The 23,125-nt window shown below is 40.7% G+C and overlaps 2 protein-coding genes across 2 annotated transcripts; one reads left to right on the top strand and one right to left on the bottom strand.

Moving 5' to 3' along the window:
- Positions 1 to 8,211: 8,211 nt before the first annotated feature.
- Positions 8,212 to 16,632, bottom strand: mrpl38 (mitochondrial ribosomal protein L38). Its single transcript, XM_066665130.1, has 9 exons — positions 16,499 to 16,632; positions 13,640 to 13,825; positions 13,011 to 13,142; positions 11,897 to 12,099; positions 11,691 to 11,763; positions 10,963 to 11,008; positions 10,669 to 10,827; positions 10,150 to 10,286; positions 8,212 to 8,436 (listed from the first exon to the last, which is right to left on the bottom strand). The coding sequence occupies exons 1-9, from the start codon at positions 16,584 to 16,586 to the stop codon at positions 8,300 to 8,302; spliced, it is 1,161 nt and encodes a 386-aa protein (XP_066521227.1). The 5' UTR covers positions 16,587 to 16,632; the 3' UTR covers positions 8,212 to 8,299.
- Positions 16,633 to 16,643: 11 nt separating this feature from the next.
- On the top strand, positions 16,644 to 22,417 carry trim65 (tripartite motif containing 65). Its single transcript, XM_066665129.1, has 7 exons — positions 16,644 to 16,710; positions 17,755 to 18,208; positions 18,462 to 18,557; positions 20,225 to 20,455; positions 20,741 to 20,909; positions 20,997 to 21,086; positions 21,191 to 22,417. The coding sequence occupies exons 2-7, from the start codon at positions 17,768 to 17,770 to the stop codon at positions 21,727 to 21,729; spliced, it is 1,566 nt and encodes a 521-aa protein (XP_066521226.1). The 5' UTR covers positions 16,644 to 16,710; positions 17,755 to 17,767; the 3' UTR covers positions 21,730 to 22,417.
- Positions 22,418 to 23,125: the final 708 nt, after the last annotated feature.

Raw genomic sequence — 23,125 nt, 5'->3', positions numbered from 1 at the left:
AAGGGGAAAATATCTCTAAATTCAGGAGATGGCTAACTTCATTATCCAAAGTGCTACAGAACTAAACACACAAATGAGTTCCTGTGGTAATTCAAACAGTGACTAAAACTTACAGACATGTCAAACTTCAGCCACGTACAAACAACAGTTTCTTCCCGTCAAACACATCATAACCCCTTTAAAGATGCGTAGATTTGAAGTGTAAGCAACCAGAGATAACTGCGATAAAATACTGCAGACACAATAGTAGATTTCCTGGAATAACCCAAAACTTCCAGGGAAATTGCATCACTTTGAAAGCTCTAAAATCACAATATATGCCATTACACAAGCCACTCATGCCTCGGGCACTGGTGCACCCTCCTACTATAACAAATGTTGGTTTGTGCACACTTCACTGATAACAGTTCAGATGGTCCCTTTAATTTTTGGCACAGGAAACCGGATGTTTGTTTTTGGAAACATGGTCACAACTAATTGCATCTAATGTGTGACAGCAACACTCCATGTCGCACTACCGTGCCACCACCCGATGAGAGAACAGGAACCTGTAAATATAAAAAAAATAAAAAATTAAACAACAACACAGCACTCAAAGATGGCATTTCCCTCACATTGGCCAGAGAAAATAGGTTGCAGGACGCGAAAATAGGTTGTGTGGTGCGGTGGGAGAGGTGGGAGAGGAAGAGTGTGTTTCTGGTCTCTGTGCCTAGTGCACTAATGTGTGTGTATGTTCACTGCAATGAATGGTTAAATAAAGAGGGAAAAATTCACTAGACATTGTACAATGACAATAAAATCACTTTTTTCACAATAAAAAAAAAAGAGTAGAAAAGAGAAGACATGGAGTGCAGGAGTGAACAGAGTCCCCCAAATGAGAAATGCACAAATATAATATTTGTGGTAGTTCAGATTGCCACTGTCCTCCTCTGGGCAGTAAAAGCAAGTGCAGCAATGCCAAAAAAATAATATTCTAACAGAATGTTCCTAAAGTCCTTTCCAAGTCTGAGTCTCTGACAGACCTCCAGAAGTTCACTTCATGTCACTTCAAGAAGTTAGTTCTCTATGTGCCAAACCATAAATTAAACAACATTTAAGCAGCCACGTCTACGTCAAACCTGAAAAGGGAGTTTAATGGATGTTCAGGACATCAGTGAGGAGGAGAAAAAGAATAGATAATTAAAAATAGACTAAAGGGTCTCATTAAGGTCAGAAAGGAAAGAAACTCTGGATTTTCCAAGCTGGAAGTCACTGAATTAGAGTTGTTGGTGTTAACAACCAGATAACATCGGCTGCTACATTTCCACTTCACGTACGCACCCTCTGAACGATACCCCCACCCTGAGACTGAGCTCATGTCAAAGCTGCTCAGTATAAAAACAGCCAAATAAATGATCTTTAAACTAAACAGAGAAAAATGTATATATTCCAAAATTCTGAGCACAGGGGGAAACTCCAGCACAACACACACTAACACACCACCACATGAGTGTCATTGCAGTACTAAGGATAACCTGCCACCCAAATCATACCTGCTCTGTGAGGGTCCTGACCATTAACGTACAGCGTAAAAGTTGACAATAGATGCAGAGCAACAGATAGAGTACAGCCTGTAATTGTAGAAATACAAAGTGCTCCTGTACAGATAGTGAAACTGAGAGAAAAGAGAGTGGGTGCAGAAAAAAGAGGTGGTTGTTTTGATTAATATATCCTCTAGTATAGTCAATTCAGCTGAATAATAATAAGCTCAATTTATATAGCGCCTTACACAAACCTGGGGATTCTTTATATTCTTTAATAAAAATTAAATGGGAAAGGAGCAGTGGATGAATCCAAAGAAGCAAAGAGGAGTTACCAAAGCTTGGCAGCAGCACTGAAAGCCACCCAAAGTAGAAAATCCAGTTGAATGATCAGTAAGAAGACCACAGTTTGAGGATCTGAGGATACGCGAGCTATGATACAGATGTGCCAGACCATGAAGAGCCTTGAACATAAGAAGAATAATTTTGAACTCGGTCCTAGCCTCAACGGGAAGCCAATGGAGTTGAGCTGTGAATTTGGTGGAAGTCAGGACTCTGGCTACAGAGATTTGGACGTACTGGATACGATTAATCAGTTTAGAAGACATTATGTAACAGATATTATGTAGCTTATGTTTTAAAGCTGTAATACCAAAGTTCAAGGCCTGGGCTTAGGCTGAGGGAGTAGAAGTGCTGATATAGACACCACCAGCATATAAATGGAATTTAAAACCATGATTACAGATGATATGTCTCAGTGGAGAAATATAAATGATAAACAGAAGAGGTCAGAGAACAGGTCCCTGGTGTACACCATGACCTACTGAGGCTATATGATGGTTGGGGTTGATGAGAACCCAACGTAACCTACTGATGTCTGTCAGTAAGGTATGATCGTAGCCACTGAAGGGCTAGGCCAGTTTTGCCAACAGGTGACCGTCTAGAAATAAGGAGATAATGACTAATGCTGTCGAAGGCTTCATTAAATCTAAGAGAACAAGGATGTTAGAAAAATCTTTATCTACAGACATCAACAAGTCATTCTTCATGACTTTTACCAGGGCAGTCTCAGTACTCTGCAGGGAATGAAAACCAGACTGAAAATGCTGGAAATTACTCTGGCTTTTTATTGTCTTGTTTTCTAAATCGATCTGTGTGTAGTGTGTCTTAAACTGTCTGTAGAGCAGATGTAGACCGTAGAAAAAAACCCTAGGAATAAATGTTTCTTCAAAGTGAAACCTTTGCGTAACTTGAAGCTTGAGTTTCTCTCAAAGATGAAAAAAGGAAATAAATAAGAATAACTTGTCTTTAGTGGCTATTTGATTTCAAAATGAAAAGAGTAGTTTCAGAAAGTGAAGAATGTGAAACTGTGTCAGAGCCTGGACTGGTGTGCATGAGTATGTTAGAGTCAAGAGAGCATCTCAGATAACTGATCCAAAACTATGTGAACGTGCTTAAAAGGAGGGCACCTCTCAGTGGATTTTCCCAGAGGCTGCTCATTTCAGTCCCACTCAGCATCCCCTGAGTGTACAATTGGCAGCAGAGTTATTAGGGAATTTGTTGTTGTTCAAGCAGAAACAGAACCCCAAGGAGAGGTAATTTAAAGGTTCTGCAGCACTTTCTAGCTCTATTTCAGACAGATCTACTGTATGATCTTCTCAGAGTTGATGAGAGAACATTCACTCATTCGTTGTCTGTAACCGCTTATCTGATTCAGGGTCACATTGGGACAGTAGTCTACTCGGAATCACTAGGCACAAGGGGAGTTAACATAAACCCACAATTCCAGTACCCTAGAACTGTGTGACAGCGACACTACATGTTGCACTAACGTGCCACCACCCGATGAGAGAACAGGAACCTGTAAATATTAAAAATAAAATAAAATAAACAAAAACACAGCACTCAAAGATGACATTTTCCTCAGATGGTTAGCTGACCGTTCATATTTATAAATGTAAGTAACAGATATCTGTCAGTAATGTGAATTAATCTGTCCCTGACTTCATGTGCACATTGATGTTTATGCAGCTCTGTACTGAATAAGGTGGGCAGCACAGTGGCGCAGCAGGTAGTGTTGCAGTCACACAGCTCCAGGTTGTGGGATCGAGTCCCACCACACATTGAAGCAAATTTTTGAAAGCAGAGCAAATTTCCACTGTATTTCACTGTGCTTAAATGACTCACGTAATGAATGTAAGCCATAGAAAACAAGTCAGAATATCACGATAATTACTGTACTGTTTTTTGCACATGATATATACATATATCACATACACATACACACATACATATATCCCTCGGCCCTCGGGTTTTGAAATGGGTGACTTTTGACAGTTTGGGGCAGGGTCAGGTCCATTTCTGTAAGTGAACATTGAGGATGTGTAATTTTGGTCATACAAGATTCGTTTTGAAATGGTATATTTTAAAATTTGTAGGTTTATATTTTGCACCCACTAGTTTTGACATTAATACAAGGGCTAGGGTAAATGTTGTGGAGAAACCTACAAAATGTATAGAGTCTGATTTACTACATTGTACCTACACTCACTATTATAAATAAACCAAGTATTCCATAATTTATCTAGCTGTTTTTTCTTATGCTAACATTAGCTTACATGTAACCAAGTTATGGGCGTCACTGTGGCGCAGCAGGTAGTGTCGCAGTGACTGTCTGTGAGGAGTGTGGTGTGTTCTCCCTGTGTCTGCGTGGGTTTCCACCAGGTGCCCCTGTTTCCTCCCACAGTCCAAAAATCACGTTGGTAGGTGGATTGGCGACTCAAAAAGTGTCTGTAGGTGTGAGTGTGTGTGTGTGTGTGTCACAAGTAGCTGTGAATAACCATCTACAGGTAGAAAAACAAAACTGAGTTGTGAAATATTAACTGATGAAACACAGGTATTCCTCGGAAAAAAAACACCAGCATTCCTCATGAACTTTGATTTTGTGACAATGATCTACACTGGTTTGGTATTTATTAGAATATCACATGAAATTGACTTGTGCTTGTGTTTTATCATAGAAACAATCAACAATTCATTCATTCATTCATTATCTGTAACCCTTATCCAGTTCAGGGTCGCGGTGGGTCCAGAGCCTACCTGGAATCATTGGGCGCAAGGCGGGAATACACCCTGGAGGGGGGCGCCAGTCTATCAGTGGGCGCAATCAACAACTCGCTAAGCAATTATTATGAAACTCAATCAGTGCTGCGTGTAATAGCTCAAAAATTTGTATATTTTTCTGGATTTCCAACCGTACTGTATTATCTCTTTCTTTGGAGATTGAGTTTTCTTTGGAGAATGTTCTTTCTGCAATAGTGTGCACTTTTATCCAGGTTCTGACGGGTTGTGCTACTTTGTTGCTGTGCACAAGCTCAGACCAAAATTTCTAAGGTTTTCATGCATTTTTTTAGGTTAAAATGTTTTCCTCCGGTGCATTACACAATCTTAATCTACTGTTTTTATTTGCTTTAATGTACACAGCAAATAACATGTAAAAAAAAACTACAAAACCATTTCTTATCAACATAGTAATCTTATCATTTCTTTAATAAGGGGATTTGGGCTGTGCATGACTCCTGCTGAAACATCTGTAGGCAGCATGTTCTGATACACTACATTTAGTTTATAGTAGTTACAACTACTATTTTATTTAAACAACTGCATATAAAGAACACCATGGCAGCACATTTCGACAAGGCAGCACAACTTGTCAGAACACTGGCTGTCCTTGCAGGTTCATCAAGAATGACAGCATTTTAGAATACCACTTCCCATCAACAAATAACAGTATGCATTGCAAATTTACAAAGTTAACCACAACAGTTCAGTGTGTGGTTTTCCGAGCTTTACCACTGTACTGAAAATTACTTTCACAAATCAGTCCCCAAATATAGTCTCGCATCACGTTCTCATTATAGACCTTATAGTCCTTATAGTACATTATAGGCCTTGGTAACAGTGTTTATTGTTCATTATGTCCTGGTGAAAGCACTCGCCTTTCATCTCTGAATGCTCCCACGTTCTCTTTGAATTTATCAAGATGGGCATCAAGGATTTTGAGTCTGAGTAAAGCCATGCCTCCCGTTGCAAAAAAGTTGTTTATCAGAATAGGAACCAGATGTGCATCATTTTAATTCTCGTGATCACCTATGAAGCCGTGAGCCCCAACAGACACGCCAAAGTACGCTTTGTAGGCCTCATTCATCTTAGCATTAAAATTAGCCTTAGAATTAGGAAAACACACTTAACACCTGGTTAACAATTGTTAATCAGGTTTCCTCTTCAACTAGTGCATCGGTGGATTTTCAGTTTGGTTAATTAAAGATTGCAGGCATTCAATTAATGTTTTTAGTCTTGAAATGACACTCACTGTCAGGAATCTCACTCCACCTTCTCGTGTGCGTAGGGTTGCCAAATGTATGAAATCAAAATAAGGAATGCAGAGGGGGACTAGTATGCACTTGTAAATCCTTTTATTAAATCAGACAGCACATTTTTTGTTGTCAGACATTTTCAATAAGCCAACTGCCATCAGGCTTGTCGGTGCCTGTCAGAAGCCTTTTTGAACAATGGCGAAGCAGAATCTTAAACTCTTAAAGTCTCATCCTCATTACATTATCAGATATCCACTCAAATATGTCATAGAATGAACTGCTTTGTGATGCACTATGGAAATATCTAATGGGTTTTTTATGTATAAAGAATGACTTTGATTCAAAAATGTGATGTGTTGAGGGAAAATGAAATGTAGTTTCTCCGGGACACAATGCTAGCATTATTTCTATCTAAAAGCAGAAAAGTAGTTCCCAGTGTTTCAGCTCTGAACCCGCTGCTCTCAGCGCCGCCGCAAAACAACCCGTGACTCCATTGGATGCAGCGCTGATTGGTAAGCAGATAACACTGGCTGCTCATTGGATAAATAAACGACCAATGAAAAGCGCGTTCTCTGATTAGTAGGAGCCGTTGAGAATCTGCCCCTCGTTCGCTACGGCTGAGAGAGAGCTGCGTGTATTTTGTGTATCACCATAAGCGTGACCTCCAAAATACGGAGCAAAACAAGCCCCTTTTTGAAATAAAAACGTGTGAAATAAAAATCATTTTCTGTGACTGGCTGAAAACTCTTTTATTTATTGGTCTGTGTGTGTTCAGGTGCCTACCCTGATAACATGGAGACTGCGGACCACTCTTGTCACCCTGAGGGCAAAGTTGGAGGTCCACTAGTGTTTTGCACAGCGTTTTCTGGGCGGACCACTGGCGATTAAACAGAATTTTAGACAAAATGCCACATTTTAGCACTTTTCCATTCACAGTCCAACTTACATTTTTTGTCCTTCATTAGGTTCTTTTTGTTATTCTTTATAAATAAGATTAGTAAATAATTTTGTTCCAGCACAGTGTCAATATTTGTATCATCATAATTTTATATCAGGCTTATACTCATTATTATATCTCTCATAGTTGTTGGTAATATTTGTATTTTTCAGAATAAAAGTCTCTGTGAATGTAGAATCTGTTTGAGGAGATTATAATTGAGTTATATCCTGTACAGGACAGTAATCTGAGTGGTCTGATGGTGGTGCCAGCCTTTTTATGTCAGTGGACCGATATATGCTTGCTGTGTGGTATCGTTTTAACAAGAGAAAATTGGGGGTGTTAAAACACACACATCCCCTGTGTTTGCTTCCCCCCTGATTGTGGGGTATTCCTAGTATGCAGTGGTTTGCACCAAACATTTCCCAAGAAAAGAAAGGACGTGTACTAATGACAGAGTCATGGGAACCCAAGACTCATTAATACATATTGGGGACATGGTTAGCTCTTCTGGGGCTTTGCATATATGAAGATATATGCACCTGCCTAATTTTGTTTAAATCATTATTGCACACTTCCTGTAAGTCCTATAAACTTAATTTCACTTCTCAAACATCACTGTGTTCGTCTGCTATATGATATATTTAACTGAAATTGCTGATCTGAACAACCAATGATTTCTAAAGGAAAATCATGATAATTATCAGTGGTGCCCAGACTTTTTCATACCACTGTATGGAATCATACCACACCCTCCTTGGCCCCAGTCCTCTGCTGTTAATATCTTTGGTATTATATCATACACACCAAACTACATCATAATTGGACCATGGAGCAACAGAAGCTGAGGCCAAACTCTATGAATCATGTCTGCGTTTACATCACATGCGGAGAGAGAGGTGCATGTGCATGGCTTAGCTGGGGAAGTAATGGCACCAGGATGCACTACAGGAAGAAGGCATATTGGTAATGTTCTGCTGAGAAACCTTGGGTCCTGGCATTCATGTGGATTCTACTTTGTCATGTACCACCGTAGGCTCTTTCAGCAAGATAATGCGCAGTACCACGCTGAAAAAATGATTCATGTATGGTTAAGGAACCAAATAACGGGTGTAAGGTATTCAACAAGCTTTCAAATTCCTCAGATTTTAAGTCAACTGTGAGATGTGCTGGGAAAACAATTCTGATCCAAGGAGGCCCCTTCAGAGGGTGGGGACACCCCTTTGTGTGCAATTCATGCTTCAATGGGTCAGCTCAGCTTTGGAGGCACAATTAGACAAGTTGTATTAATGTTATGGCTGATGGGTCAATATTGTTGCGAACTTCATGAGTAGACTGAATCACAGGCATGTAACAATGGATCTCCATTTAAGTTCTAAAATTACATGCTCAGAGCATTTTACTGGATCATGATATTTTTATTAGAAATACATAGTTTTAAATGTGCAGTGTGGATGGGAGGACATTCAGTAAATTCCGTAAGTGTGTTCTTTCTCTCCTCTGTATCGGTCCATGTATCGGAGGGGTTGTCCATGAGGGTATTTCCTCTGGGGTGGGTGGTACACCGGGGGTCTGTCATATTCAAACACTGGCTCTCTCATATCTGTGGAGAGGAAATGTGTGATTAGCTTGTGTATCCAGTTATTACAACTGTGCAGAGGGTTCATTTTGTGGTCTTACAAAAGCGCAAGGACAGAAGGTGGAAAGAATTATTTAAAGAAATAAAACATGGACGATTGATGCATTTAACTCGCTTAATTCACATGTTTACCACATGAATAAAATGTATGTCAACACAGCTGCTGGTTGTTAATTTTTATTTTTGATGTGAAATAGATGTAAACATGTATGAAGTGTTTTCATGCATGCCAATACTAAAGATACCAAACACAGATAAAGAGGTGCTATGGTCTATGAAGATAAACACTTTCAGGTTGGGTTGTGTAGTCAAATGCAGTTTAATATATAAATAAATAACCAGCCAACCAACAAAATAGCTAACTGCTGTATAAGCGAGTCTTAAAAATAATAAGAATCAAGAGTATCTACTTAATGACACTCCTTCAACCGTTTCTTTGCAAGTCTGTGAGGTATGTGTACTTTCACTAGTGCGTTAGCTGGAATCACACAGGTTAGACAGCAACGTGAACTGGTGTTGACTGAAAAGCAGGTACGCAGAACAGGACAAATATTTCAGGTGCTTCAATGTGGTTGGATGCTTAGGTCGCTGTCCTGGCAGCACTATATTATTTATGTTCCTGGTTTGGTTTATCAGTCTTAATTAAGTTCAAGTATGTGCTAATTATAATCATACACTGGATAAGATCCATTAGAGCTTCTCATAGGGTCCATCACAATCTCTTCCTACCAGCAGCTGCTAAATTTCTGTTGTTAGAATCCTACACCTATTCCCTAAAGTTGCTGTGGTCATTTATGACACAATCAGCAACCAACTATCCTTATCAACTCTGGTTACTCATGGAGCCCAGTGCATGAGTACCCAAACCACCCACTGCATCACTAGCTCTTCACAGGGGTCACCAGGTAGGCACCTCCACTCGTCTGTGTTAAAGCCCACGACACCTCCCAAAGGCTCAATGGTGAAGTCTGGCGTCCCAAACAACCACAATAGCACCTCTACAGTGCATTTCCCTAACTAGTCTGTGCTCTCCTTATCCACAATCACTGACTAGACCTTTCAGCTGTTTCTGATCACTCCATCACAGCTGCCTTACGTCTCCAGCCTCTGATGCCAAACTGCACAAGCAGGGATGTGGCAGACTTGGCTACAAATCCCCTACCACCTAACTCCACCAGTTTTACATGTGCCTGTCACCGCGTTCCCTTGTTTTTATCTGTATTAATTCTGACATTGTAGAGAGAGTGCAATACATATACAATGCTGAGAAAAAGTATCATTTGCTGAACAATTTATAGTATAATATATACAAATATAAAAGAACATCGGCATTTGCTCACAACTCCCATATCAATCAGGCCCAGGCAATCAGGGATGCACTCATATGGAAGCTGTGGACTGATGTCTGATTTTCATATCAATATCCACTAATGCTGTGACACAGATTGGACTTTAAACTCAGCTCCTACACAATATATTTAATAGCTCAGCAAATCCAGGTTCTAAATAGCAAATCTGAACAAATCAAGATCCTATATATAAACAAATATCCTCTTGTAGCTTTATGATTCTAATATCACAGTGTATCCCTAAAATACATAAGTATGTGTTTATATTGTGACTATGTGTGCTCAGTGTGTGTGTGTGTGTGTGTGTGTGTGTGTGTGTAAGACTCACTCAACAGTGTGTGAAAGGTGTTTGTAACAGACTCGTCCCATTGACTCTGAAAAAAAGCCAATCCAGCAGGTGTAATCTGATCTTCATATTTCCTGTAGAATTCTACCGTCTTAAAACTTCGCTGCTTCAGACAGTAACTGCAGAACACACACACACACAGGTAACTGAAGAAATTCTCAAACTAATTTACAGACCTATACCAAATATTGTCTAGCTGTCCAACTTAGATCTGACACGTGATTTTTTTTGTAGTCCGACATTAAACTATAAGCCCATAAAGAAAAGAAATCAATTGAGTATTTAACAGTTCGATAGCCCATTTTATATAGATTTAAATGAGGAGCTAATGCTAACGTTAGTATGGGGATATATGAATATATTTAAGTGAATTTATTAAACTTTAAATAACAGATTTATTCTAAACGCTGATCCAGTCCATCAAAACAACAATAGAAGGTTACAATGACTATTTACAAAAAGTACTTAAATGAAGGAAATACAGATAATATACAAGCTCACCAGGGAGACGAAATGGCATCACTACTGTAATCAACTACAGCCTCTTGTTTAAACAGGACAAAAATATATCTTTGGAAACCCGTTCCTTTGGCAGGGAATGGTGGGATATAATGACAGACTTCCTTCCCGGAATTTACAGCGTTCCCAGATATATTACCACTGTGTTGAAAAAAGAAATGTTAAGGGGGTGGGGGGCAAATGTCCTGAAGTGTAACATAATATTAAATAAAACAGTGAGAGGCCGTTGTAAACGGATGTTGTTTAAAATATTTGAAGTAAATTGTGAATACTCACACCAACCAGTGAACATATTCTTGCTCACCATCCTGTAAGTGCTCGTCTGGGAAAACAAATCACAGCAGATCCACAAGGAATGAAATCTTTTGCCAAAGCTAAAGAATCTGTTTGCCATATGTGGTCATGTTCTTCAAAAAGCTTCTATCGCCATAATGTGGTGCAATTCATGTTAATACTTTATCCTGCTCAAGGTCATGCTGGGTCATGTTTTAGACTGTGGGATGAAGCCAGAGCATTCAGAATAATCCATGAAATCACAACAAACTCCTCATAAAGTGACCCAGAGGCAGGGATTAGACTGAGAACCTTAAGACCCAGAGCTGTGTGGCAGCAACAGTACCTGCAGCACAAGCACGCCACCCTAGCAGGCGGTCAACTGTCTTTACATGAAGAAGTTGCATTAACAGACAGGCAGCTGAGTGCCTAGAGTGTCAGTTAGAAATGAAGCAACATCATATTTAAATGAGGTGGGCATTATAACAACTATGATAAATGTCACATTATGTTTTATTCAGGACAAAGACAGTGACAAGGTGAGAATCATCACTGTAACTGTGTTATTTTTAAACAGGGTACCACACTAGCACATAAAAAAACCTCAAAATATTCCTGGGATAAATAATTCCAGCTCAGAAACTGTGCTGAGTTAATTAAATAATTATTCAATCACTCAACCCTAGTTCCAAACACTTAAGGTAAAAGCACAATATGGAATTGATAACTACCTGGGCTTGTGAGAAGCAATGTCCAGAGGGAATCCTCTTCTGCTTCAAAGCTTATCTTAGGTGCTACTGATGCCTGCAATGCAAATAAAACAAACCAATGAACAGAGAAAAACTTATTTACATCCTTTCCACCGCACCACAACCCCTAGCAGAGTACCTTGAAGACAATAGTAATAGGAAATGGCTGCTTCCTGTTGAAGACTCACCTGAGTAGGTGATAAATGGTTGCCATAATGCACTGTAGCACTACCGTCATCTCCGTATGCCACCCTCAGCATGACCCTTGGTACAAAATACGCCATGGGGAAGAGGTCTCGGAATATCCCGTAGTGATCTGCCAGCCTCTGGATGTGATAGGGTCCATTTGTTTTCTCCCATTCTGCCTTCACTTTGTCTAAAGGAATGCGAACTAGAAAATAAATTGATAAAAACTTCAGACAAGCAGTGCATCATATTGTAAAGTGTTGACTGTGACTGTGGGAACTTTAAATATAGGTCTAACATTAGTAATATCAGTTATCGAGTAACTGTCATGAAACTGAAAGCAAGTTATGTAGTTATTAAACTGAAGACCTGCAGTGTGAGCCCAAATGTGGTCTCTTAAAAGTTGCAGTGTGTAAGATTGAGTGGCATCTTGCAGTGAGGCAGCAAATCTCTCAACGGATATAGATCAAAAGAATATCTCACCCTCATAACACAAAGTTTCCAAGCTGCTGCCAAATTGTATTTATGCAAATTGCACTCTCTAGGGCCTGTGTTTGGTAACATGGCAGCCTCTGTTAGAAGACCCAAGGAACACATTCTAAGCCACTGACAACTTATTATTCCATTTCTGCTCACAGGTCCAGTGAAATCTTACACATTTATTTATTTTCCCAAATATTTGTAATCATTTTCTGCTGGTAACTTTTAAGTGACAATATTATGAAAATCTAATCGCTAAAAACTAGATGATCTTTTCACTTTATTATCACTCTGTTGCACTTTGCACTAAAGAGAGCTGTAGTTCTTTTTCATTTAAAGGAACCACTGCAGAAACCGAATTAATGGTCCTGTGTTGTTTGGTCCTTGTGGTATTTTGAATAGAGCGTGTCCCAGATGGTTCAATTATGTTAACTGCTACAAAAGGGCTATGTCACATTTAATTGCATTAAACACTTCTTAAATCTGGTTCCAAACATCACCATTGTGTTAAGACAAATTTCCTGACTCTGCCATTTATTCTGAGAAAACCATGTAATTACAGAGATATTAAGCGTTACTCCCACTTGGAAGTGGTCTGAGTAAACCCTTTAAGAGATAAATCAGTGAGACATGTACATGTGCGTAGACGAGTGGCTCTCTCCAGCTCAGGGTTCTTTCTGTTTTGCTTCGTCACACTATTCCTTTCCTTAGCTTCCTTTGTTCTAGAGGCGCGGCAGTGAGGCAGTCCAATATTCACGGGCTCAAAGTCTAAACATACAAGAAAAATATGGTTACACAAATCTAAGAAAAATTAAATATAGGAAAAAAACAGTTTATCTCATACACACACAGAGACACACAAGAGAGACCCTCATTTCATTCAGGCAATTTAGAATCTGCAATATGCTGGAAGACACTTGTAGATGTCAAAAATTTCAAAATTTTTGTGTGATTTATTTCGTCAAAAAAAGCAACACATTTATACATATCCTCTAATTAACCCGGCCCATTCACACTGACATTATAAGCAGCGTTTCACAGAGCAGACAATCAGAAAAGTGCCAATTTACATTTGTCAGCTCTAAAAGCAGAGGAATAACAGAATGCTTTATTTTATACAGAGGGTAGAAAATTGTCATGTGGAAATTAATTTTGTTTTTATAAACTCAAGCCACAGCAATGTTAGAAAAGGTCCTCAGGTTAAAATGCAAATTAAAATGAAAACAGCAAAATATAACTTTAACCGGTACAATGGGAGTGTTTACCTGTATCAAATGGCTTCTGTGCATATTTCCTGTACGTCTTCCACCACACATCTTTATTACTTGCCTTCTCTGCCGCTGTTAGGTAGCGTGTGTAGCTGCGATATTTTTCTACCGACTCTAGGTCCTGACAGTTAATGTCTTCATTTGGCATTGGACCCAGAGGAGCAGCACGGCGACATAATACAGCTGCACAGATTGGGAAGATTATCATATTAAAAACAATAAATTAATTAATTTAAGAAAAAGCATCTATTACAAACGTTTCTCGTATATCTCTGAGAGGCTTGTTACCATTCAGATTCTAGGTTCATCATTTTAGGACGAATAAATCCACAGGAGACTTATTTTTGACAGCCACATTCTGCAGCATGTGAAAGATTATTGGAAACATTTTCCAGTTTAAATGTTAGTATTTCACAAATATCCCAATTTTTCTGGAAATGGGGTTTGTACATTGATGCTAATATTGAGAATTCTTCATGAACATATACTGACACAATATAAAAATTAAAATGATCAAATATAGAAATGGTAAAAGCCCTACATCTCACGCTACTGTTAGAATAGTGCCATTTGGAAAGTTATAAAATATGTATTTAACATAAAATTACACAGAAGCAGCATAACCCAATATTATATATATTTTCATATATAAACAACATGGCAAAATAAGCTTTTTAACTGGGCAGTCATTATTTGCTCAAATACATAATAATAATAATTAAAAATAATTCATATTAGAATAGCCCTGTGAAGGACTGGCGCCCCCTCCAGGGTGTGTTCCTGCCTTGCACCCAATGATTCCAGGTAGGCTCTGGACCCACCGCGACCCTGAACTGGATAAGGGTTACAGATAATGAATGAATGAATGAATGAATATTAGAATAAAAATAAATAACATTATTACAGTAAGTAGTGATATTGTGTGAGAAAGCGTTGGTTTAACCTTTTTCAAATCTCTTCTCACGACAGTCCAGTATTTGAGGTTGTCAGTTTTATAGGTTAATAAATAAATTCATTTTGTAGTAAAGTGTGCTCTTGATTTAACAAATCCATAAGATCAAGGAGAATATCTGGAAACAAACTATGTTCTTCACACTCAAAACACATCTACTAAATATTAGGAAACAACATCCTTCTACGTTTAATCTATTTAGGGTTTTGTATTAATTGTAATTATATTTCATTTTATTCAAGCATCACACTAAGATGAGATGCTACTAATAATCTTAAGAGTGCATGTATGTATATATACAGGGGTTGGACAATGAAACTGAAACACCTGTTATTTTAGTGTGGGAGGTTTCATGGCTAAATTGGAGCAGCCTGGTGGCCAATCTTCACTAATTGCACATTGCACCAGTAAGAGCAGAGTGTGAAGGGTTAATTAGCAGAGGGTAAGAGGCTCAAAATATTGCAATGCACACAACATTATGGGTGACACACCAGAGTTCAAAAGAGGACAAATTGTTGGTGCACGTATTGCTGGCGCATCTGTGACCAAGACAGCAAGTCTTTGTGATGTATCAAGAGCCACGGTGTCCAGGGTAACGTCAGCATACCACCAAGAAGGACGAGACACACCCAACAGTATTAACTGTGGACGCAAGAGGACGCTGTCTGAAAGGGATGTTCGGGTGCTGACCCGGATTGTATCCAAAAATCATAAAACCACGTCTGCCCAAATCACGGCAGAATTAAATGTGCACCTCAACTCTCCTGTTTCCACCAGAACTGTCCGTGGGGAGCTCCACAGGGTCAATACACACGGCTGGGCTGCTGTAGCCAAACCTTCGGTCACTCACGCCAATGCCAAACATCGGTTTCAATGGTGCAAGGAGCGCAAATCTTGGGCTGTGGACAATGTGAAAAATGTATTGTTCTCTGATGAGTCCACCGTTACTGTTTTCCCCACATCCGGGAGAGTTACGGTGTGGAGAAGCCCCAAAGAAGTGTACCACCAGACTGTTGCATGCCCAGAGTGAAGCATGGGGGTGGATCAGTGATGGTTTGGGCTGCCGTATCATGGCATTCCCTTGGCCCAATACTTGTGCTAGATGGACGCGTCACTGCCAAGGACTACCGAACCATTCTGGACGACCATGTGCATCCAATGCTTCAAACAATTGTGTCCTGAAGGCGGTGCCGTGTATCAGGACGACAATGCACCAATACACACAGCAAGACTGGTGAAAGATTGGTTTGATGAACATGAAAGTGAAGTTGAACATCTCCCATGGCCTGCACAGTCACCAGATCTAAATATTATTGAGCCACTTTGGGGTGTTTTGAAGGAGCGAGTCAGGAAACGTTTTCCTCCACCAGCATCACGTAGAGACCTGGCCACTATCCTGCAAGAAGAATGGCTTCAAATCCCTCTGACCACTGTGCAGGACTTGTGTATGTCATTCCCAAGACGAACTGACGCTGTATCGGCCGCAAAAGGAGGCCCTACACCATACTAATAAATTACTGTGGTCTAAAACCAGGTGTTTCAGTTTTATTGTCCAACCCCTGTGTATGTATGTATTACAGCTTCCATTCTTTCCAGGACACTTGCTTTCAGTCTTAGAAGTTGGTCACATTTTTTGCCCCTAGCAATAAATAAAACCCAAACTGATTTTTACTTGTTACTTGTCTATTACTTTACGTTTTACCGTGTTATTTGTTTTATTGCATTAGTTTTACATGGTTAACCCACTAACCTTTACTGCTACTTTTTTTCTGTGTATTCTCACAACCTATGTGCCATGCTCCCTCTCTCTCTCTCTCTCTCTCTCTCTCTCTAAACAGAGGCTAGATCTGGGTGAATCGTGCTGATAAATCATAACAGTAAATATACCAACACATCTCTCTCACCTGCGGTAGTAAAGGATTTAGAGCTGCCCCTGACCCCGAAATCTGCCCCAAAACGAAACAACTGCCCCAACGTCCTCTGCAGCGCCATGTTTGGAGAGCGCAGTGACGTAGGCGGGTATTACGTACTACACTAACTGCGTGCTACGTCGGCGGCTGCGTGTGAATTTCCTTCAGTTCTTCAGCGCATCGGTCTAGTGTTTTGGAGAGGCGCGGTGAGTACGTGACACTGTTATTATCTGTGGAAGACATGCCTTTTTAAACAGTAGCTAATGAAAGTGTCCCTCAGGGTCTTTGTGATGCCATTTACTGTCGCTAAGCAAGCTGCGGCTCTTTATTTGTGTCTGTGTTAGCCAGCTCTCAGACCAGTACAATACAGTAACAGAGCCAGTGCTCAAAGTCTCCCTCCGGTCATTTATTAAACCCCTAAAACTCATCTTAGTTCATCAGAATTACACCTATAGAAGCGGTTCGCCAGAATAAAGTTTCTTATTGTCAATAATAACTAAAAATTCGCCTTCATTTAGAAGGCACAGATCTATAAATATGCAAATAGCCCCCGCCTCTGTCTTCACTTTCCTATCCATCACTCACCTGCAGCTGAAAAACCTTGCCCCTCTAGTTGACAGGATTGGTTTCTTGTGTGTTTGTTTATATATATATATATATATATATACACACCAAAGAAACACAGGCTTTCAAAATCTGTGTTTTTCACTGAGCAATTTCTAAGCAGAAATGTTCAGATATTGACCGCATATTTCACTCTTTAACATCATGTCAGGTTACTCTCAAGAGCAGCCAGAATCCAATCAAAGGGAGTCCAATACAGGTGACTCGTATCACCTGAGCATCACGTATAAACATATGTTCTGTTGGAAAAAAAAAAGCTATTACTTGTCAAGTAACTGAGAGATTGAGATAAAGCATCTCCAATCCAGAGTTAGTGTCTCGTATGTAAATTTAAAGTGCAGGTGTGCAGTGACTGTTAAGGCATGGACGATCTGACTGTTCTGAATGATGGAAAGACATTTTCATTCATTCCAGGTGGATGTTGAGTGGTGGCGGTGCATTTAGTGTCCTAAAATGATTGCTTCTTTATAGAGTACATCTTTTATTCAGAGCAAATTCTGACCATAGACGAGGGCAAATGCTGTGTTAGGTTTCTTGCCCATGACATCCTGTTTATTTAGAGTGGTGAAGCTTCAAGCTTCAGGAGAGTGTCATTTCACATCTTTGACTTGTCATTTCATTGCCAGGTGAACGAGATTTATGATGGAGGCACACAATCTGACCTGTATCATCTGTTTGGAGCGTTTTAAATACCCAGTGACGATACCCTGCGGCCACACTTTCTGCAAGGTCTGCATATCCAGATTCTGGGATCAGAGAGAGAAAGAGGGACCTATGCCTGCTGAATTCAACTGCCCAGTTTGTAATGAGACGTTTTCCAGCAGGCCCACACTGAAACGGAATGTGTCCCTGTCTCTCCTGACCGAAGCTACTGCTAACAGTGCTGTGATGAAAGACACTAGTGCGTCATGTAGAGATGACACAGCCAGACAGGGACCTGAGCAGTTCTGTGAGCGGCACCAAAAGCCCCTGGTTATGTACTGCACGAACGACGGCATATGTGTGTGTTGTGCATGTGCTGTGAATGAGTGCAAGAACCATGACAAGGTCCTGGTGGAGGAGGAGCGGAACAGCCGAGAGGTATCATCTCCCACTGTAGCATCTCTTCTTACTATTATTTCACTTGTAACCCGCATATTCCTGCCACAAAATTCTGAAAAGTCAGATTTACTAGGCTTTGTTTAAATGAATCAAACAAGGGAAATCTTCTATAATTTAGTTATGTCTTAATTATATCTTATGACAACATTATGAAGTGTAATAAACATCCATTTAAATATTCTTTAAGCTTATGATTGAATGTCTTTTTGCATGTTACTTTTTCATTTAACAGGCCGGACTAAAGAAGAAGGGAATGGACGTCAGAAAGTGCAGAGAGGATACAGAGCGGAACATTGAGGAGCTCAGTGAAAACATTGCTAAAGCTAAGGCAAGAAATCAGCTTCATGGATATGTTAAAAATCAAAACAAGGCTTTTACTGAATGCCACATTTAGTCACAAGCGGCTCGGAAAGCATCAGTGGAGCCAACAGATGCCTACTGCAGTCTCACTCTGTAGCACACCATAACTATAAAAACTAGTGATGCACGGTGGCTGATATGTTATTTGCAGATATGTGGATTTTTTGGTTATTGTTATCGGTCCAATACTGGAATATGAAACCGATCTTACAACCGATAACTTGGCACCTCTTTTGTGCTTGCGCATATGCACTGACGCCTGTAAATACACAACTATGTCAGACAATGTGGATGCATTTCACATTTTCTGCAGAGAACAGGGGCACGGTGGTGCAGCAGGTAGTGTCGCAGTCACACAGCTCCAGGGGAGGTTTTGGGTTCGATTCCCACTCCGGGTGACTGTCTGTGAGGAGTGTGGTGTTTTCTACTGGTGTGTCTGCGTGGGTTTCCTCCGGGTGACTGTCTGTGGGGAGTGTGGTGTGTTCTCCCTGTGTCTGCGTGGGTTTCCTCTGGGTGACTGTCTGTGGGGAGTGTGGTGTGTTCTCCCTGTGTCCGCATGGGTTTCCTCCGGGTGACTGTCTGTGGGGAGTGTGGTGTTTTCTCCCTGTGTCTGCGTGGGTTTCCTCCGGGTGACTGTCTGTGGGGAGTGTGGTGTGTTCTCCCTGTGTCTGCGTGGGTTTCCTCCGGGTGACTGTCTGTGAGGAGTGTGGTGTGTTCTCCCTGTGTCTGCGTGGGTTTCCTCCGGGTGACTGTCTGTGAGGAGTTGGTGTGTTCTCCCTGTGTTCGCGTGGGTTTCCTCCAGGTGCTCCGGTTTCCTCCCACAGTCCAAAAACACACGTTGGTAGGTTGATTGGCGATTCAAAAGTGTCCGTAGGTGTGAGTGTGTGTGATGCCCTGTGAAGGACTGGCGCCCCCTCCAGGGTGTATTCCCGCCTTGCGCCCAATGATTTCAGGTAGGCTCTGGACCCACCGCGACCCTGAATTGGATAAGCGCTTACAGATGATTGATGGATGGATGGATGCAGAGAACAGTCTCTGGGATTAAAATTCTCAATGGAGAAAACAAATTTAAAATATCAGCGACGCTCAAACAGATAGCGGTGTAAACACACACACACACAGCAGGTTAACGACAGAAAGATACTCTCAACCACCACAGTGAAGGGCGCATGAACACATGAAAATAGATTTAGAGTCATTCAGAGTCTGAATTTATTACTGACGCTCAAACACTCTCTCTCCCTCGCTCGCTCTGGGCCTGTTTATGCCGCTCTCTCTTTCGCGCTCCAAAACAAACCTAATGCTGCACTATTTAGTGCCCCTCTAGAAACCATTAATGTAGAACCAGCAGTAAACCTTTGATAAAAATATAAACTACAACTAAAACAATATAGGTTTTTAGAAAAGGTCATATTTTAAAGTACAGAAATGTACAAATAGTAAAGAAAATGTTTGTCCTTTGACAACCTATGATAAAAATTATTTGTTTTGCTTTGATCTAATGTGAATTTGCTTTAAATACAAAAATATAAAATGATTGGTTATCGTATCGCCCCAAATTATCAGAATCGGTGCATCCCTAATAAAAACTGTTATACTAAGCTGCCAGTGTCTTTGCTGCTGTTTTTGTTTCAGGTGTCACTCCAGCAGACTTCTCAGTGGGTGAGTGCAAAGTTTTCACAGCTACTGAAGGTGCTGGTGGAGAAGCAGGAGATGACACAGAGCTTTGTGGAGCAGCAGGAAGTCAGTGCACTGGCCCAGGCCGAGGCTCGACTCAGTGAACTGCAGGAGAAAGCTCGACAGCTTCTGGAGCTAGAGGAGCAAATCAGTAGTCTATATGCTCTCCCTGACTGCCAGCTTATTCAGGTAACGGAGCAATTTAGGGCAGGCTTGTGCCCATTAACACAATGAATAAATGAATGAGATCACACATATTACTGTGTAATGCATTAATATACATTGATTACAGCTATGTTTATTCCATACCTCTGTATATTCAGTATGTGGTGTAGCTCATGCACTTACTGAACCTACTGAACCAGTTACTGACATTTATGCAACCTTGTTTGTTTAATATATACTGTTCGTAATATATTCGTATAATCGCCGTCATATTAATAATGTTCTTACGTTAACTGTATGTCTGAACAGGACTCCAGGCTGGTGGGGGTCCCTCAGATGGGTGAGGTTCCTGTAGATGTTACTGTGAATGTACAAGAAAAACTTAATCCAGTCACAGACGTGCTGTCTCGGGTCTCTAAATTGGTGTGTGAAGACCTCGATAAAGCTGTGTATGCAGTCGTAGGCCATGACAAGGAAGGTTAGGAGACAGTTCAATTCACAAAACTAACATGTCTACAGTTTTTACACGTCTATTAAAGATAAACTAGTTGTATTATTCTTCCAGGCTCTCCTCAGGACAAAAGACCAGTGCTTGCTGTGGTGCCCAGTCCTGCCACTCCGTCTTATGCAGCAGGAAAGGAAGGCCTCAGTGCATGTAAACAATTGTTACAGTGTCCTACTTACCACAGGCTTTCATTGTTTATTGAAATACCTTTGTAAATGTACAAGAATTAAGTGTTTTCATATCTCTCGTCACAGACCGATGTTCCCTGACCTTTGACCCTCGCACGGCCAATGCCCATCTTCTCCTCTCTCAGAGCAACCGGCGTGCGGAGCACCTAACATCTGGACCACGTCCCGTCCCAGCTCACGAGGCTCGATTTGACCACACCTGGCAGGTTCTGTGCTTCGAGAACTTCACCCACGGTCGTCACTACTGGGAGTTGGAGGTGTCCAAGCCATGGGCATATGTGGGGGTTACGTACCAGGCTATCCCTCGCAAGGACAAGAGTAAGATCTGCATGCTGGGGATGAACGAACTGTCATGGAGTCTGCAGCTGGACGAGAGGCAGCTGGCCGCCTGGCACGCTGGACGCAGGGAGGCTGTAGCTTGTCAGCTGCAGTTGCACACGCAGCCTCTTCGTATTGGTATGCTGCTGGACTACGAAGCCGGAACTCTCACTTACTATGGAGAGGGCCAGGTGCGGCTGCATGCCTTCCACTGCGCCTTCTCCCATGAGCTTTTCCCTGCCTGCTGGATTGGAGAGGGAGTCAGCGTCACTCTCTGCCCACCCTGAGCCACAAGATATTGTTCATTAAATCTGGACTTAAACAGCATTCTGGGAGGCTGTAGCATAGCTGCAAAATTAAGGCTTCAGCTTCGTAAAGACCTTGGCTGAAGAAGTCAGGCACAAGCAGGTACACGCACAGTTTCACATTTTCTCTTTTCAGCAGGAAATTATTTAGATAATTTCACATTAAAATGTTGATGCACAAATTACAAAACATTTTTTAGAGCTTGTTGAATACAAATCTAGGCTTAAAACAGCAGGGGAATTGTAGCTTGAAACTGATCAGTTGTTTTCATTTATAACTGCCAATTCTGAGATGTAGTATTTATAAAATGCAGGTACACGATCTGTGTTCAGTCACCAGAATGTTATCTTACAGAGTACAATAAATAAATCATTATATAAAAGGTTAAAATATCAGCCAAATTTCCTCAATGTCAATGACACTTTTTTAGCAATTATCTACTCATAATCTCAGTTTTGAGCTTCTGTAGTTTATTGACCATAAGTACATATTTTTTTACGCATGCAAAGATTTTGACATGATATTGTAACTACATAACGTTACATTTTTTCAGACCTGTGGCTGTTGCTAAGCCACGCTCGACCACCAGAGGGAGGCATAGAGCTGCTTGTCAGTAATTAAAGGCTAAGCACCACTTAATGGACCTCCATGAATATTTCACATTATTGTAGTTACTGACAGATATAAGTATGAATTAAAATGAAAATAGCTGCTTAATTTGCTTTAAAACTGACAATTTTATTAAATTGACGGAAAAACCCGAGCTCTCTACGGAAATTCTTGAACGCAACGTGACGTCACTGGTGGACAACAGCTGAACAACGCCGCGGTAAAACACCGTTATGACTGACTGTTATGACAGTATCCAGCTAAATAACCAACATTATTCATGACAATAGCCTAGCAATAAGCTAAACTCAAATGTAGAGGTACCGTTATTCTTGTAAATGTGATCGAAGTCGAACTCGAATTCATCCGACACTATAAACCTCCGTAATGCAGCTACGTAGCCGAGTATAATCTGAGCCACCGAGTTTAGCGAGTCAAGCTAACGTTAACTAACACCAACTAAAACAGGCGAAGTGAGTGTCCTTACCCTGTTTACCTCCATGTTACAGAGGCTCTTGAACACCTTTCGTTGGTGTCCTTACATGCCCATATTGTTGGAAAAGCGCCAGTGAAATGAGCTACAGATAACGGAGTGAGCGGATGGTCCTTTCCAAAGTGCCCGTTTAAAGTTTAAGACAAATTTAGTCCATTTTCTGGATATTTTGGGATCTTTGGGCCATTTGTTCACAGATGTCCCACTGTACATTGAATGATTGCAGCCAAAAACAACACACCTTTTCGTCATTTTGCATTAAATTAAGTGCAGCT

The sequence above is a fragment of the Hoplias malabaricus genome, chromosome 3 (assembly GCF_029633855.1).
Source record: "Hoplias malabaricus isolate fHopMal1 chromosome 3, fHopMal1.hap1, whole genome shotgun sequence".
NCBI lineage: Eukaryota > Metazoa > Chordata > Actinopteri > Characiformes > Erythrinidae > Hoplias > Hoplias malabaricus.
This window is presented reverse-complemented; position numbering and strand designations above follow the sequence as displayed.